The 16,995-nt window shown below is 47.9% G+C and overlaps 1 protein-coding gene across 5 annotated transcripts in view; it reads right to left on the bottom strand.

Annotated features, from left to right (window-relative positions):
* Positions 1 to 2,404: 2,404 nt before the first annotated feature.
* The window catches only part of LOC138751914 (sodium channel protein type 1 subunit alpha-like), a 299,966-nt gene continuing 285,375 nt past the window's right edge, over positions 2,405 to 16,995 (bottom strand). For all 5 annotated transcript variants that reach the window (XM_069914861.1, XM_069914864.1, XM_069914862.1 and 2 more), the window contains 4 exons: positions 16,782 to 16,919; positions 13,747 to 13,851; positions 12,268 to 12,538; positions 2,405 to 3,760 (listed from right to left, as the gene is read on the bottom strand). In XM_069914861.1, the coding sequence (XP_069770962.1) occupies positions 2,526 to 3,760; positions 12,268 to 12,538; positions 13,747 to 13,851; positions 16,782 to 16,919 (1,749 nt within the window). In that variant the 3' untranslated portion in view covers positions 2,405 to 2,525. The remainder of the gene's footprint in view (positions 3,761 to 12,267; positions 12,539 to 13,746; positions 13,852 to 16,781; positions 16,920 to 16,995) is intronic.

Genomic DNA, 16,995 nt, shown 5'->3' on the forward strand with positions numbered 1-16,995 from the left:
TTTTTTTTTGCCAATTGCTTGAATTTCAGGTGACAGGAGCTTTGCTGTAATTCTATTATCACATTCTCTCTCCCTCCCAATCTTAGTTTCCTCTCCGATTCCCTGATCAGCTTAACAATCCCTTCCCCCACCAAAAAAAAACCCTTGACTTGACAAATTGCAACGGTCTCCCTCTCCAATTGTAACCTGGGGCTACGCTGAAATACTTCAACATCAAGGACGTTAAACTGAGTCGTCCCTTCACTCTTGGGAACTATTTGAGAGAAAAATAACCCTGGTATCCTGGTTAATGCTTATACATTTTGCAATCACATTGGTGTTTGTGGAATCCTGCCATGCCATATTATTTTAAGTAATACTATTGGCTGGGCCGTTCTGAGGTGGTTGGATATACTGCTGGCAACAATGGTGGAGGCATGGAATTTTTAAGAGAGTAGTCAGGCACCACGTAATGTCTGTTCAGGCAACGCTCGGCCGCCTACTCATCCCGTGGTCCCTTAAAGTTATAATGGATAATCCAGTGCCTATGTCTTTATTTGTGGTGTGCATAAATACGTTGCAAATTGAAATCAGTGTGAGTTAATGATTTAATCGAAGCAAAACAATTATCCGGTTACGTCCGCTTTGTCCCATTCTGTGATCAGGAATGCACAACGTCCAAATCACATTACGTTCTATTTCACAGAGCGTATCGTGGACATTGTGACACAATAAGATAGGTACGTGGAACTGAGAGTAATGGAGGGTTATACAGTAGGGAAATCCCAGGCAGATGTTGGAGTAGGATATTATGTCGGCACAACACTGAGGGCCTAAGGGCCTGTACTGCGCTGTAGATTTCTATGAAAGGAACTTCAGGGGCATGGGATCCTTTTCCTTTTATTGGATAGGAATATGGACAGGAGAGGTGTGGAGGGTTATGGGCCAAATGCGGGTCAGTGGGACTAGGTAGGAGAAGATGTTCAGCATCGACTAGTAGGGCCAAACTGGCCTGTTTCTCTGCTGTGAATGGTTATATGGTCTTCTTTGATTGGCTGGTCAATAGGCAGTCTCATCCCATTGGTCAAATTGGGACCCAATGGAAAAGTGGCACCATCCACCTCCCCCCCCCCCCCCCCCCACCATCCCCAAACCCTTCCACTCTCGCCCAAGGCCCAGCCAACAAATTCCCCGCAGCCAATGAGCAGCAGGTGATGGCCTGGGAACCGAGGGGAAAGGCGATGTTCCCCCCCTGAAGGCAAAAGGTTCGATCCGGCCACAGGCAAACAAAATAAAGCCAAAGGAGACATGAAGATTTTGTTTTAATTTAAAGCAGCACTCTTTCATTAATCCGTGATAGAAGCACTCCTATACCAATTTACGGAACGCGTAATAAATAAAGCAGAAAATATGTGGGACGCTGGAAGGGGCTCATCTCATTGTTGACAAAGCGAAGCCTGGACGTTGAGACCTTGGTCTTTGCCGGGGCTTTGGCCGCCCAGTGGGATTTTGCATTCTAGACCAACATCAGGTCCAACCGTTGAAGGCAGAAGAGGTGAGGTCCGAGGTCACTGACGTTCCCAGCGGGAAGGAGAAAAGGAACTTGGTATAACTTTAAAAAAAGCGCAAGTTGCATAAAAACTGTGCAATCTCAGCAACTCGAGTCAAATGTTCTCCAAATATCCATTTTTTTGGTTTGTGTTTGTTTCCCCACACCAGTCAGCGAGGAGGGAGACCCAGTCCTGATTCCCCACTCTCCCCCCCGCCCCCTCCTGTAGTCTCTTTCATCCTGGGTCACCAGGTTCCCCGTCTTGGCAGGGGTGGGTTTGTCCTGCCCCTCTGCCTCAGGCTCAGGTTGGGAGGGGGGTGGGGGGGGTCTCAGTTCTCCATTGGCGCCGTCTTGCCTGGAAGAAAGAGACGGGATTGGAGCACTGCTGGCTCTGGACCGCCCCTCCCCCTTCCTCCACGCTCCACAACCCTTCCCTTTCTCGGTGGTCCTTGTCAGCATCCTGTCCCAATGAAGCCGGACGCTGGTGCTGGAGTTGGTGGGCCTCAGGCCTCAGGCAAGAGCACAAACAGACAATTTATATGCTCAGATAGAAAAATATCAAATATAATAATAAATTTATGAAAGACTCATAACATATGCAATGTGTTACAATTGCTACTGAAGTTGTGGTAGTGCAAGGTCATACATATCCACAAGGAGACACGTCGTGAGACCATGTCAAATCACTGCACACAGACACGGCAACCACTCACGGGTCGTCAGATCCCGGACGTCGCACGGTCGATATCGCTGCCACAGTCCTGCGTGGCTCCTTTCTCGCAATGTAAAGCTTGAAGCAATGCCGGTCAGAACCAGGGTCAAAGGTCAACTGCGTCATTTACCCCCACCTCCCCAACCCCCACCCCCGCCCCTCGGCCTGAACGTCTCGTTGAAGGAGTGAAGAATAGAAGCCTTGTTTTTGCTCTCCTCCTTTATCTTCCGCGTCGACGGCATCCTTTTGCGTAAACAAGACATCGGCAAAAGCGTCCTGTCGTCTTTACACTAATGACTCCCTGCCTTTGTCAGGAGCCGTGACTGAATCACTCTGCTCCTTGGCTACTGGGTCCGTTACCTTCACCTCAACGCTCTCGCCAATGGCTCTGGTGATGCTGTTGTAAGATGGAGGAGAGGAGGAGGAGGACATTGTCTCTGACCGCTCAAACTCGGGACTGTAGTGTTCTTTAATCATGGCGGCGATCAGGCCTTCTTTCTCCGGCGCCTCCTCGATAATAATGTTCACCTCGCTTGTTCTGCGGCGGTGCAGGTAGGATGCCTGCCTCACGGAGCGACGGAGGAGGTGCCTCCTGTAGGCCCGCTGGATGATGATGGCAGACACCTCCTCCTGCCTCCGGCGGAAGGTGGTGGTGATGGGCTCATAGGAGATCTTGGAGGGGTTGGCCGCCATGAACTTCTCCTCCATCTGGAGCTTCAGGGCGTCCATTTCGCCCGACTCCCCCAGCACCCTCTTGGTGAAGGCGAAGAGGATGTCAAGGCAATGGATCCTGTCACCGCTCACCATGGGCAGGTCCATGGCGATGAGTTTGAGGTGGTTGGGCTTGGCGACCCGAAGGGGCTCCTTCAGGGCATCGGCGAAGTCTGGGAGTGCCGAGTACTCGATAAACTGCGTGGCCTCCGAGTCAAACTTCTCCCACACCTCGTAGAACATCTCAAAGTCGTCCTCACTAAGTGGCTCGGAGCTCTCCTCTGTGGCCACGCTGAAGTTCTCCAGGATGATGGCGATGTACATGTTGACCACGATGAGGAAGGAGATGATGATGTAGCTGACAAAGAAGACAATACCCACTGACTGGTTGCCACAGTCTCCCTTGACGTTGGTGCCCTGGTTCTCCTTCTTGGGGTCACAGTCGGGGACGTCGGTGTTGAGGATGGGGCTGAGGAGCCCATCCCACCCTGCAGACGTGGTGATCTGGAAGAGGCAGATCATACTGTTCCCAAAGGTCTCGAAGTTGAACATGTCGTCGATCCCATCCTCCTTCCTCACGTAGGCGAAGTTGGCCATCCCGAAGATGGCGTAGATGAACATGACCAGGAACAGGAGGAGGCCAATGTTGAACAGGGCAGGCAAGGACATCATTAAGGCAAACAGCAAGGTCCTTATCCCCTTGGCTCCCCGTATGAGACGGAGAATCCTCCCGATGCGGGCCAGCCGGATGACTCTGAAGAGTGTGGGTGACACGAAGTATTTCTCAATAAGATCGGACAACACAATGCCTGGTGGGAGAAAGGTTAGAACAAATCACACTCAAAAGAACGTCAACCTTATCAAACAAAACAGGCAATCAGACCACGGAAATTCTCAAAATTTTGATTTACATTCAGACATCAGACCATGTCACCCCATGAGCCCGTTCCTCCCAAATACACCCAATTGGCCTACAAGTTCTGGTATGTTTTGAACGGTGGGAGGAAACCGGAGCCCCAGGGAAAGCCCACACAGACATGGGGAGAACATGCAGACAGCGCTGGATTCGAACCCAAGTCGCTGGCACTGTAAGACCCATTAAAGCAGCCAACATATCCACCCTCCCACCTGTATCCAGCTATGACCTCATGTCTATTCTTGCCCATTCTTCCTTCCTCTCCTCCCCTTGCCTTTTTATGCAGACATCTGCCTACCTTTTGCTCATACCTTGAAGGAGGGCACTGACCCGAACCATCGGTTACACTTTACTTCCTATATATGCTGGGTGAACCTGCTCTTTTCCCTCACTCTTGTGTATAGCACTGCAGTCACAGGTCTGCAGACTTCCCTTGTTCAGCCACATAATGAAAGGACTCATCCCCACCCTGGCTTCACCTCCCCCAACCCTTCATGAAAAAGTTTCAGGACTACAAGATTCAAGGACATAGAACACTACAGCACAGTACAGGATGTAGGTGGGAAGAAAAAGGTTGAGAACCACTGGTCTACCTAGTACAGTGTGTGCTGACATTACAAGAAATGTTGTTCTTCCACCGAGGCACTAGTACTGTGAACTCCCTTCTATATGAGGGGAGATTGTATAGAGGTGTTCCAAATTATGAGGGGAATAGACAGAGTAAATGGAAGTAGGCTTTTTCCTCTGCAATTAGGTGGGATACAAACCAGAGGACATGGATTAAAGGGGAAAGAGGAGAAGTTTAGGGGGAACATGAGAGGAAATGTCTTCACACAGAGAGTGGACGGAGTGTGGAAGGAGCTGCCAGCTGAAGTGGCAAATATGGGCTCCAATTTGACATTTAAGACAAAAAATTGGATAGCTTCATGGATGGGAGGGGTGTGAAGGCCAATAAATGGGAGCAGGCCTGAAAACTAGGCCTGCTCATGTGAGCCATTTCAGTCCTGGGGGAAAAAAAGCTTCTGGCCATCTATATGATCAATGACTTTCACCATCTTGGACACCTCTATCAGGTAACCCCTTCATCCTCCGACGTGCCAAGGATGGAACCCAGTTCACTCAACCTATCCTCATAAGGAATGCTCTGCGATCCAGCCAACATCCGTGGAAATCTCCTCTGCACCCTCTCTGTGGCTTCCACATCTTTCCTGCAATGAGGTGACCAGAACTGAGCACAATATTCCAAGTGGGCCCCGACATATACATGATTACTATGCACGGTGTGTTGTGCATGGGCGTGATCTGTAGAAACAGTTTTGTCGGGTTGTATATCTACATCAGATGATAATAAACTTGAGTTTGACCTTAATCTACTGGAACTTTCAGGATGTATTTTGTAGACGGAGGGAAACCACTGGTTGTGACTTATTTGGTTTATAAAAAGTTTTTGCGAAGCCCGATGAGGCAGGTGAACACGATTCCAGTTTGGGGAATTAGAGAGAATACACTTGCATGGCCTGAACACTGGATGGTGGACACAACTGACTGCAGATGCTGGAATCCGAAGGCCTACACACTCTCCCAGTGGAACCCAGAAGGTTGGGGCAATATCCGTGGGAGAAAAAGAGTGGTCGACATTTCAAGTGATACCCTTTATCAGGACTGTGGAAATGTTGCTTCCAAGAAAGGAATTTCTGAAATCCTGAAATTTCCTTTTAAATTTAGACATGCAGCTTGGTGATGGGCCCTTTAAGCCTACATGCCCGGGTCCTCCAATTACACCCATTGACCTCCACCCCCGGTATGTTTTTGAACTGCGGGAGGAAACCGGAGCATCTGTAAGAAACCCACGCAGACACGGGGAGAGCGTACAAACTCCTTACGGACAGCAGTTCTCTGCGGCCTTCTCTACATCAGAGAGACTAGGTGCAGACTGGGAGGTCGCTTCACTGAGCATCTTCGCTCTGTCCACATCAATGACGGGGACCTCCCAGTGGCCGACCACTTCAATTCCGTGCCCCCACTCCCAAGTTGACATGTCTGTTCACGGCTTCGTGTACCATCCCACCAAGACCACCTGTAAACTAGAGGAACAACACTTGGTTTTCTGTCTGGGCTCTCTCCAACTGGATGGTATTAATGTCTTCTTCTCCGGTTTCTGTTGGCCCTCTCTCCGTTCTCTCTCCCTTCCCTTTCCCTCTGTCTTTTCTCTTAGCTCTCCACCCCCTTCCCTTTCCATTCACAGAACCATCCCCCCCTCCCCCTGCTTGCTGCTGTGCCCTCCCTCCCTTATCCACTCATTACCTCCTGCCTGTGGGACTGCACTCCTCCCCCTGCCCCTCCCCCCACCATTTTATTCGGACACCTGCTGACATTTTTTCATACCTTGATGAAGGGTTCAAGCCGGAAACATTGGTTATGTATCTTTGCTAATATAAAGGACACTGTTTGATCTGCTTTGTGTTTTTACTTCAACCACAGTGTCTACAGACTTTCGTGTTTTACCTCAGACAGCGCCGGATTTGAACCCCGGTCACTGGCGCTAACTGGATGCTAACCTTGCCGCCAAACGCTGACCACTCTTCCCCTCCTGCCTATTGACGCTGTTCGACCCCTGAGTTCCTCCAACAGGCTGTGTTTGTCAAGGAAAAGTTGGATCTTGACTGCAGGGGGTTTGAGAACAAAATTAAAGAGTTTCTCTCCCCTCGTGCCCATGAATGATGCATTGTAGAGTAAGTTTTGATCCTTAATTTATTGTACTCTGGGAACTAGATCAAAACTACAGTGGAAACCCTTCATCATATTGGCACAGCCGGGTTTGTGGTCAGATCCCAATTACTTTTATGTTAGTTATTCTGTCACTCGCGATAAAGTTATGTTTGAAGTTTTCCCCTGTTTATTTTCATTTGACTGATGTTCACAATAATGATTTTCAGGTGCTCTCTAAATACCACACAGAGGGAGAAGCCTTTTTATTTACCAAATATAAAAGGCAGGTTTGATGTGTTAATTTGTTGAACTAATTTGTGTGTGAAAGGATAAAGGTGCAATTATTCTAATGGATGCTCTCCACAAGACATCATTATTTTTTACATGGATTATGGCGCTGAGGCCAGTATCACTGCCGGTGCTGTCAGGAGCCTGAGGGAGATTTTGACATGGAACAAAATTCAGGGCAATAAAGCATCTCCTCTGTCATTTAGTGGTTAAAAGACCAGAGGTGTACAAGATGATGAGAGGCATTGATCGTGTGGATGGCCAGAGGCCGTTTCTCCAGGGCTGAAATGGCTAAAATGTGTATGAGAGTAAGTAAAGGTGCGTTCCACGCACAGCGAAATGGTGGGTGCTTGGAATGTGCTGCCGGCAACGGGGGTGGAGGCAGGGACAATAGGGTCTTTTAAGCGACTATTAGATAGGTACATGGTACTGAGAAGGTCAAGGTTCCATTATTGTCACATAATACTCCATTTAGAATCTAATGTACATGAAATTCTTTAACCTTTGTCTACTGTAAGGCAGACAGAAAGTCGCCGCTTTGTCCAGCGCCCCTCACAGAAACCTACAGCGCCTGGTGTTCCAGGCGGTCCCCCCTCCAAGAACTGACCATGCCTGAGCCTGCTTAGCTTCCGAGATCAGACAATCTCAGGCATATTCAGGTGATTATGCAGTCAAGGCAGTAGGTTATTAGGTCCACACAACACAGTGGGCCAAAGGGCCTGTACTATCCTGGAGATGCTCTATAAGAAGTGAAGCACGATAGGGTGAAGACATTGTGATTGTAGTAAACACAATGAAATTCTGGAGATGGGGAAGGATTAGATTGTTGTGGAATAGGATTACATAGGTCAGTACAACATTGTGGGTTGAAGGGCCTGGACTGTGCTGGTAGGTTTTATGTACACTAATCTCATTTGTACACTGTATTCTATTGTAATTCAAGAATTTATGCCAGAGATAACCTGTTGATGTACTCACAGAAGAGCCCTTTGCACCACACTAGTACAAGACCGTAAGACCATAAGACATAAGAGCAGAAATAGGCTATTCAGCCCATCGAGTCTGCCCCACCATGTAACCATGAGCTGGTCCATTTTCCCACCCACCCCCACTGCCTGGCCTTTTCCCCATAACCTTGGATGCCCTGGCTAATCATGAACCTATCAATCTCTCCCTTAAATAAACCCAATGACTTGGGCTCCACAACTGCCTGTGGCAACAAATTCCACAGATTCACCGCCCTCTGGGTGAAGAAATTCCTATGCATTTCTGTTCAAAGCAGGTACCCTTTAATCCTGAAGTTGTCCTCGCTTGTCCTAGACCAGTGGTTCTCAACGTTTTTCTTTCCACTCACATCCCACTTTAAGTAATCCCTGTGCCATCAGTGCTCTGTGATTAGTAAGGGATTGCTTCAGGTGGGATGTGAGTGGGAAGGAAAGGTCAAGAATCACTGCTCTAGACCCAATTGTTACTGAAATATTTTGCTTGAGAAAAACTGTCATTGACCCATTTCCTTTGGAGTTATGAAACTGTACACATAGCAAGTCAATTAGGGACGATTAAAACAGTGGTTTTCAAACTTTTTCTTTCCACCCACATCCCACCTGAAACAATCCCTTACTAATCACAGAGCACCGATGGCATAGGGTTTACTTAAAGTGGGATGTGAATGGAAAGAAAAAGGTTGAGAACCACTGGCCTAGACTCTCCCACCATGCGGAAAAAAAACCTTTCTACATCTACTCTGCCCATACCTTTCAACATTTGAAATGTTTCAATGAGATGCGCCCCTCATTTTCCTAAATGCCAGCAAACGCAGGCCAAGGGCTCCTCATATGATAACCCTTTCATTCCTATCCTCGTGAACCAGCTCTTAACCCTCTCCAACATCAGCCCATCCTTTTTTAAATGAGGAGCCCAAAACTGCTCACAATACTCCAAGTGAGGTCTCACCAGGGCCTCACGAAGCCTCAACATCACCTCCCTGCCCTCGTATTCTAATCCTCGTGAAATGAACCCCTGCGTTGCATTTGCCTTCTTCACCACCGCCTCGTCCTGCAAGTTTACCTTCAGGCCATCCTGCACGAGGACTCCACGAGGTCCAGTTGAGGCCTCGCATGGTGGGAGAGTCTAGGACAGTGGTTCTCAACCTTTTTCTTTCCATTCACATCCCACTTTAAGTAAACCCTATGCCATTGGTGCTCTGTGATTAGTAAGGGAATTTTAAAATTGTCTTCCCATTTACAAGGAAATCTAAAGTTATAACAGCAGACGTGGGAACTGTGAGTAAAGCAAAAGTAAACCTGGAAGGATCCAGCTGGTTGAGATGGTCCCGATCTCAAAATGGCGACTGACCATGGATGCTGTCTAAATTGCTGAGTCCTCCTTCTGTCGTTCTGCCTACTGTAGTGTTCTTTTAATCTTACTGCCCACAGCCTGGTGGATGTTTCCTTTTTAAACAGAGCCAAGTGGATTTTAAGGAAGACCCTCCCACAGCTGGGGCTCCAGGAGTCAAAGGGAGGCAGTGATGTGAGCAGGCTGGTAGATGGTTCAGCATGTCCTGATTTGTCCCTGCAGCTCACAGCTGAGTTGATTTAATTTGATTTTTCGTGTCCTCAAATATTCGGGTCAAATTTAAACAGATTACTCAGATCTATCATGAGCTTTTACCAGACATGTGACTCTGTCCCAAAACACACGGATCAGCAAAGCAAAAGCTACCAAGTCAGCGGTAGTTTACTTTTGTATTATTTTTAAGTGGCCGGGAGGTTTTCCCATCCCTGGATCTGAAAAGACATTGAAGAGATGCAAAGAATTGATTGGATAATAGGGAGGGAGGAGAGTGAATGGGAAATGCTGGGTTGTTGCTAAGTGGAGCAGGTAAGGACAGTAACCGTCCTATGACATTAAGGGCCGTACATACTGGGGAATTGGCCAATGGAAATTTAAGGTATGATAATGGATTTATCATTAGCCAATAGAGGAAAGACCCCTTCATTAGTCTGAGTTCAAGAGCTGTGGGGTAACATTGCAGCTCAACAAAACTCTCATTCAGTGGTTCTCAACCTTTCTCTTTCCACTCACATCCCACTTGAAGTAATCCCTAGGCCATCGGCGCTCAGTGATTAGTAGGGGATTACTTAAGGTGGGAAGTGGGTGGGAAGGTAAGGTTGAGAATCACTGCTCCAAACCCAATTGTTACTGAAAGATTTTGCATGAGAAAAATTGCCATTGGCCCATTTCCTTTGGAGTTATGACAAGTTGGAGTTAGGGACAATTAAAACAGTGGATTTCAAACTTTTTCTTCCCACCTTAAGCAATCCCTTAATGATCACAGAGCACCGATGGCATAGGGAATACTTAAAGTGGGATGTGAGTGGAAAGAAAAAGGTTGAGAACCACTGTTCTTGTTAGACCACACTTGGAGTATTGCGCTCCGTTCCACTCGCCTCGCTACAAGAAGGATGAGAGAGGATCTCACTGCACTATTTTGAACGTTGAAAGGCATTGACAGATGTAGAAAGGTTGTTTCCCACGGTGGGAGAGTTGAGGACAAGAGGGCACAATTTCAGGATTGAAGGGTGTCCGCTTAGAACAGAGATGCACATGGTCGGCATCATGGGGGGGGGGAGGGGGGGTAGGGAACATTTGTGAGCCATGCGCCCCCTCCCCAGTGAGTTATTGTGGCCCCCCCACCCAATCGCAACATTAGCGTCATTAAGGGGCAGTGGACCACACAAGGCGACGCAACCAGCGGGGGTGTCACCAAAATGAATCAAGTGGTTTCTTCTCCCTGCACTATAAGCACATGTATTTGTCCGATACGCTGGAGGGAAGGGGAAGTGTGGCGGAAAGAGGAGGTCCATGGCAGTTATGGCACCCTCCCCCACTGAGTGAATTGTACCCCTCCCACAGTAATCCTAATGACCCCCCCCCACAGATTAAATCTCTTCTGATGCCAACTCTGGAGATGGGTAGGAATGTCTTCAGCTAGAGGGTGGTGAATCTGTTGTGGAGGCCAGGTCATTGGGTATATGTAAGGCACAAATTGATTAGCCAGGGAATCAGAGATTATGGGGAGAGGGGCTGAGTGGGAAAATGGATCAGCTCATGACTGAATGGTGGGGCAGACTCGATGGGCTAAATGGCCTATATCTGCTCCTATGTCTTATGTGCCTCACTGGGTTATGGAATGAAGTTGAACAACTCAACATAGGAAAAAACGTTATGCTTTCTGAATTGGGGATGGGGGGGGCTGCGTTCAGGATGGAGAGGATGTTTCCTATAGTGGGGGAGTCTGGAAACAGGGGGCATGGCCTCCGAATGCAAAAATGCCCCTTTGGAACAGAGAGGAGGAGGAATTTCATTTCTCAGGTAGTGGAGGATCTGTGAAATTTGGTTGCCGCAGATGGTTGCGGAGACAAAGTCATTGGAGATATTTAAAGCAGAGGTGGAAAGGAATCAAGGTTTCGGCAGGAGAATGGGGTTGAAATAGGGAGCCTTGATGGAATGGTGGGCTCCCATGTCTCATGGCCTTATGAAGGTTGGGGTCCGCCCCATGTGGAGTGGAATGGGAAGTTAATCGGGAGCCTTGATGGAATGGTGGGCTCCCATGTCTCATGGCCTTATGATGGTTGGGGTCCGCCCCATGTGGAGTGGAATGGGAAGTTAATCGGGAGCCTTGATGGAATGGTGGGCTCCCATGTCTCATGGCCTTATGATGGTTGGGGTCCGCCCCATGTGGAGTGGAATGGGAAGTTAATCGGGAGCCTTGATGGAATGGTGGGCTCCCATGTCTCATGGTCTTATGAAGGTTGGGGTCCGCCCCATGTGGAGTGGAATGGGAAGTTAATCGGGAGCCTTGATGGAATGGTGGGCTCCCATGTCTCATGGCCTTATGATGGTTGGGGTTCGCCCCATGTGGAGTGGAATGGGAAGTTAATCGGGAGCCTTGATGGAATTGTGGGCTCCCATGTCTCATGGCCTTATGATGGATGGGGTCCGCCCCATGTGGAGTGGAATGGGAAGTTAATCGGGAGCCTTGATGGAATGGTGGGCTCCCATGTCTCATGGCCTTATGAAGGTTGGGGTCCGCCCCATGTGGAGTGGAATGGGAAGTTAATCGGGAGCCTTGATGGAATGGTGGGCTCCCATGTCTCATGGCCTTATGAAGGTTGGGGTCCGCCCCATGTGGAGTGGAATGGGAAGTTAATCGGGAGCCTTGATGGAATGGTGGGCTCCCATGTCTCATGGCCTTATGATGGTTGGGGTCCGCCACATGTGGATTGGAATGGGAAGTTAATCGGGAGCCTTGATGGAATGGTGGGCTCCCATGTCTCATGGCCTTATGATGGTTGGGGTCCACCCCATGTGAAGTGGAATGGGACCCTTGATCATACTCACCAATGATGGAGAGAATCACCACCACAAAATCAAAAATGTTCCAGCCAATTGTGAAGAAATACTGCCGCAGGGCGATAATCTTCAGCGCACACTCGGTGGTGAAGAGGACGATGAAGATGGTGTTAATGATGAAGAGGATCTTTTCCATGTTTGGGTCCATGTCGTCCGTCTCCACCATCATGGTCACCATGTTGAGGCAGATGAGGACCATGATAATGATGTCGAAGGCTTGTTTGGTGACCAGGTCAAAAATGAGTCCTTGGAATTTATTCTGGAAAGTGGGGTGGAAGGATGAGTGAACTGGAATGGTCATAAAAGAACATGCATCTATCCTTATACCTCTCTCTCTCTCTCTCTCGCTCTCTCTCTCTCCTTTCCCCAGCTCTGTGTTAACAGAGTTGCTCCCCTCCCTTGGTCAATTCTCACCTTCCTCTCCTGTCCTCCTCTCCACGTCAACCTCTGCTCCTCCCCCTGCCCTTTCTTCCCTCCCCCCCCTCCCCCAGCCTTTCATTCAGATGGCTGCCTGCTTTTTGCTCATACCTTGACGAAGGGCTCCAGCCCGACACGTCGATTATGTATCTTTACCTCCCATGGGCGCTGTGAGACCGGCTGAGTTCCTCTGGCAGTCCTGTGCTCTCACTACAATCACAGCGTCGGCAGACTTCTGTGTTTCACTCGGGAAGATACTGGTACACTCAGGCAACTTACTATTTTAAATTCATTGAGCTGATCTCAGTGTACTGAATTGAGAGCAAATTTAATTATTTCAGGCAGTATTTTAAATAGTTTTAACTTTTAATAAACATTTTCTTCAATGGCCTGATTCATCTTTAATAGCTTTTCAATATTTCTAAATGCTTGTGAATGTCACAGAAAATCACAAACCCTCGGCAAACGAGAGAGTCTGCCTACCTGGAAAACTGCTTAAAATACTGGAGGAACTTAATGGGTCAGGCAGCGTCTGTGGAAGGCAGTATACTGTCGATGTTTCGGACCAGAAGCCTTCATCAGGAAATAGCTAGGTTTGCCCCGCTGAACGGGCAATCCCCTTCAATGCACACGCATTCTTTTTGATGTCGCCGCTCGCATGGTGGTGAGACATGGTGTCAGCGCAAGGAAGGTGCGACAAGGTCCTGACCGGGACAATGGCGTGGAGGCGAGGAAGATGTGACAAGGTCCTGACTGGGACGCTGGCATGGGGGCAAGGAAGGTGCGCCAAGGTCCTGACCGGGACAATGGTGTGGAGGCGAGGAAGATGCGACAAGGTCCTGACCGGGACGCTGGCGTGGAGATGAAGAAGGTGCACCAAAGTCCTGACTGGGACATTTGAGTTGGAGCCGGCAGGCTGTGGAGGAGGGAGAGGGCAGTGGCGCTGAGACTTTGGTGTCAAGGTTGGGATTTTAGACTTGGCGTAGAAGACGATGTCGATATGCCGGCATATACAAGTAGCTGGTAATGCTGTACCACTGGGGCTCTTACCGAAGGCCTTGGGATAGGTTTCTGTGGTTTCTTTGATCCCAGTTTCTTCATTGCATTGTAGTATTTTTTCTGTTCCTCTGTCATGAAGATGTCCTGACCACCTAAGTATATGGAGAAAAAAAGATACTGTTACATTTCTCTAAGCCATCCTCAGCTTCCTCACAGTTCTATCACTACTCCACTGGGGTCCTCGTCACTCCAGAAACCATATCTGTCCTTCTCTGCCGCGTTTATTACACATTCACTTTGCTATTAATATTAGGAAGAAGGTTTCTGCTCTGCAGGGAATAGAAACCACAACAAACCAAGTCACTGGACAGAGAAAAGTTAACAAGGTAAATGATTCTGTCATGGAAAATAGTAAAACTGGGCGACACTGCTAGCATGATGCTATTACAGCGCCAGTGGCCCGGGTTTCAATCCGCTACTATCTGTCAATAGTTTGTACTTTCTCCCCATGTCCACGTGGGTTTCCTCTGTGTGCTCCCACCCTCCCACACCTATGGGGTGGTAGGTGAATTTGGTGTAATTGGTGGCATGGGTTTCAATGGCCAGAATTGGCTTTTGCCGTGATGTAAATATTTTTAAAAATTGTGCCGCCTTTGACTGCCAGACAGGCAGCCGGATGTAAGAAATATAAAGGGTTATGGGTGTGAGGTAGGGAAGGATGAGACTTTGGCCGCATAAATTTACATTGGTAGCAAACCCATGCCCTCTAAAGTTCTCAACCTTTTTTTTTTCCACTCACCATAACCATATATAACCATATAACCACTTACAGCACAGAACAGGCCAGTTCGGCCCTACTAGTCCATGCCGTAACAAATCCCCACCCTCCTAGTCCTACTGACCAGCACCCGGTCCATACCCCTCCAGTCCTCTCCTCTCCATGTAACGATCCAGTCTTTCCTTAAATGTAACCAATGATCCCGCCTCGACCACATCTGCCGGAAGCTCATTCCACATCCCCACCACCCTCTGCGTAAAGAAATTTCCCCTCATGTTCCCCTTATAATTTTCCCCCTTCAATCTTAAACCATGTCCTCTAGTTTGAATCTCCCCCTTTCTTAATTGAAAAAGCCTATCCACATTTACTCTCTGTCCCTTTTAAAATCTTAACACCTCTATCAAGTCCCCTCTCAATCTTCTACACTCCAGAGAAAAAAGCCCCAGTCTGCACAACCTTTCCCTGTAACTCAGACCCTGAAATCCTGTCAACATTCTCATGAACCTTCTCTGCACTCTCTCTATTTTGTACCATCTTAAGTAATCCCTATGCCATCGGTGCTCTGTGATTAGTAATGGATTGCTTAAGGTGGGATGTGGGTGGAAAGAAAAAGTTTGAAAACCACTGTTTTAATTGTCCCTAATTGACTTGTTATGTGCACAGTTTCAGAACTCCAAAGGAAATGGGTCAATGACAATTTTTCTCAAGCAAAATATTTCAGTAACAATTGGGTCTAGAGCAGTGATTCTCAACCTTCCCTTCCCACTCACATCCCACCTGAAGCAATCCCTTACTAATCACAGAGCGTCAATGACATAGGGATTACTTCAAGTGAGTTGTGAGTGGAAAGAATAAGGTCGAGAACCACTGATCTAAAGACACAGGAACAGAAGTAGGCTATTCAACCCACCTATCAATCTCTGCCTTAAATACACCTAATGTCTTGGCCTCCTCAACCACCAAATTCTACAGAATTCTACAGAATCACCACCCTCTAGCTGAAGATGTTCCTCCACATCTCTGTTCTATGTGGACTCCCTTCAGTCCTGAAGTTGTGCCCCTTTGTCCTCGACTCTCCAACCTTTCTCCGTCTACTCTGTCCAAGGCTGGTACACAGTTCTCATCACATTCTTCTAACCACGCAAGCATGACACTTACCAAAGAAAGTATTCCGTATGTCTTTTTAATCACCATGCCCACCTGTCCTATCTTCCACAATCCAATGTCTTTCTCCACACCTCGATATACTCCAATTGATGGTGCCCTTCTTGTACCTTCCTCCCCCAGGACTTCTGTGTATTGTTTATCAGGATTGGCTAATCAAGAACCTATCACTCTCAGCCTTAAACTTCTTCTATTCTCATGCCAAACAATGAGCTGCTGGTGGAGCTCAGCGAGCCGGGCAGCGTCCATGAGTAGAAATGGTCAGTCAATGTTTTGGGTTGATAAAGAATGCCGTGCCGAAACATTAACTGGCCACTTCTCCCCACAAATGCTGCCTGACCTGCTGAACCCCATCCAGCCGCTCGTTGTTTGCTTCAGGTTCCGGTGCCTGCAGGTTCTGTGCTTCTCTAGGGTTCTACATTCCTGCCCACTACCTGTCTCAATGTCTTTAAAATGCTGCAATTGTACCTGCCTCTACCTCATCCCTCTGGCAGATATTTTCATCTTGTAAAACCACAGTTGGGAAGAGGTCAAAACATTGAACACAGAACATTACAGCACGGTATTACAGGCCCTTCAGCCCTCAATGTTGTGCTGACCAACATAAATCTACTCCACAACAATCTAATCCGGTGGTTTGCAAACTTTTTATTTCCACTCACATCCCACCTGAAGTATTCCCTATGCCTGTGATTAGTAAGGGATTACTTCAGATGGGATGTGGGTGGAAATAAAAAGTTTGCAAACCAATGTTTTAATCGTCCCTCATTGACTCGTTATGTGCATGGTTTCAGAACTCCAAAGGAAACGGGCCAATGACAATTTTTCTCAAGCAAAATATTTCAGTAACAATTGGGTCCAGAGTCGTGACTCTCAACCTTCCCTTCCCACTCACAAACTACCTTAAGAAATCCCTTACTAATCACAGAGCACCTATGGCATGGGGATTACTTGAGGTGGTCTGAGAGTGTTAAAAAAAGGTTGGGAACCATTGCCTTGAACTGACGTCCTCTGGTATTTGCTGGTTGTTGCACCAGGAAGGTACTGGTTGTCCACCCTGTCTAGGCCCCCTCATAATCCTGTATACTGGCATGAAGTCACCTCTCATCATTTGACACCCTTGCTTCATAACCGTGGTACTTATCTTTTTCTTCTGCTGGTTAAAGTTGTCAATAATGACACCGATGAAGAGGTTCAGGGTGAAGAATGAGCCGAATATGATGAAGATCACAAAGTAGACGTACATGTAGGTGTTGGTCTCATACTCAGGCTGCTCACCGATCTGCAAGAGGAACAATGTTCAGCCCTCATCCCTCCAAGCCACCCTTATTCATGTATCTGTCAAAATATCTTTTGGC

Source organism: Narcine bancroftii, chromosome 1, assembly GCF_036971445.1.
Source record: "Narcine bancroftii isolate sNarBan1 chromosome 1, sNarBan1.hap1, whole genome shotgun sequence".
NCBI classification, from domain to species: domain Eukaryota; kingdom Metazoa; phylum Chordata; class Chondrichthyes; order Torpediniformes; family Narcinidae; genus Narcine; species Narcine bancroftii.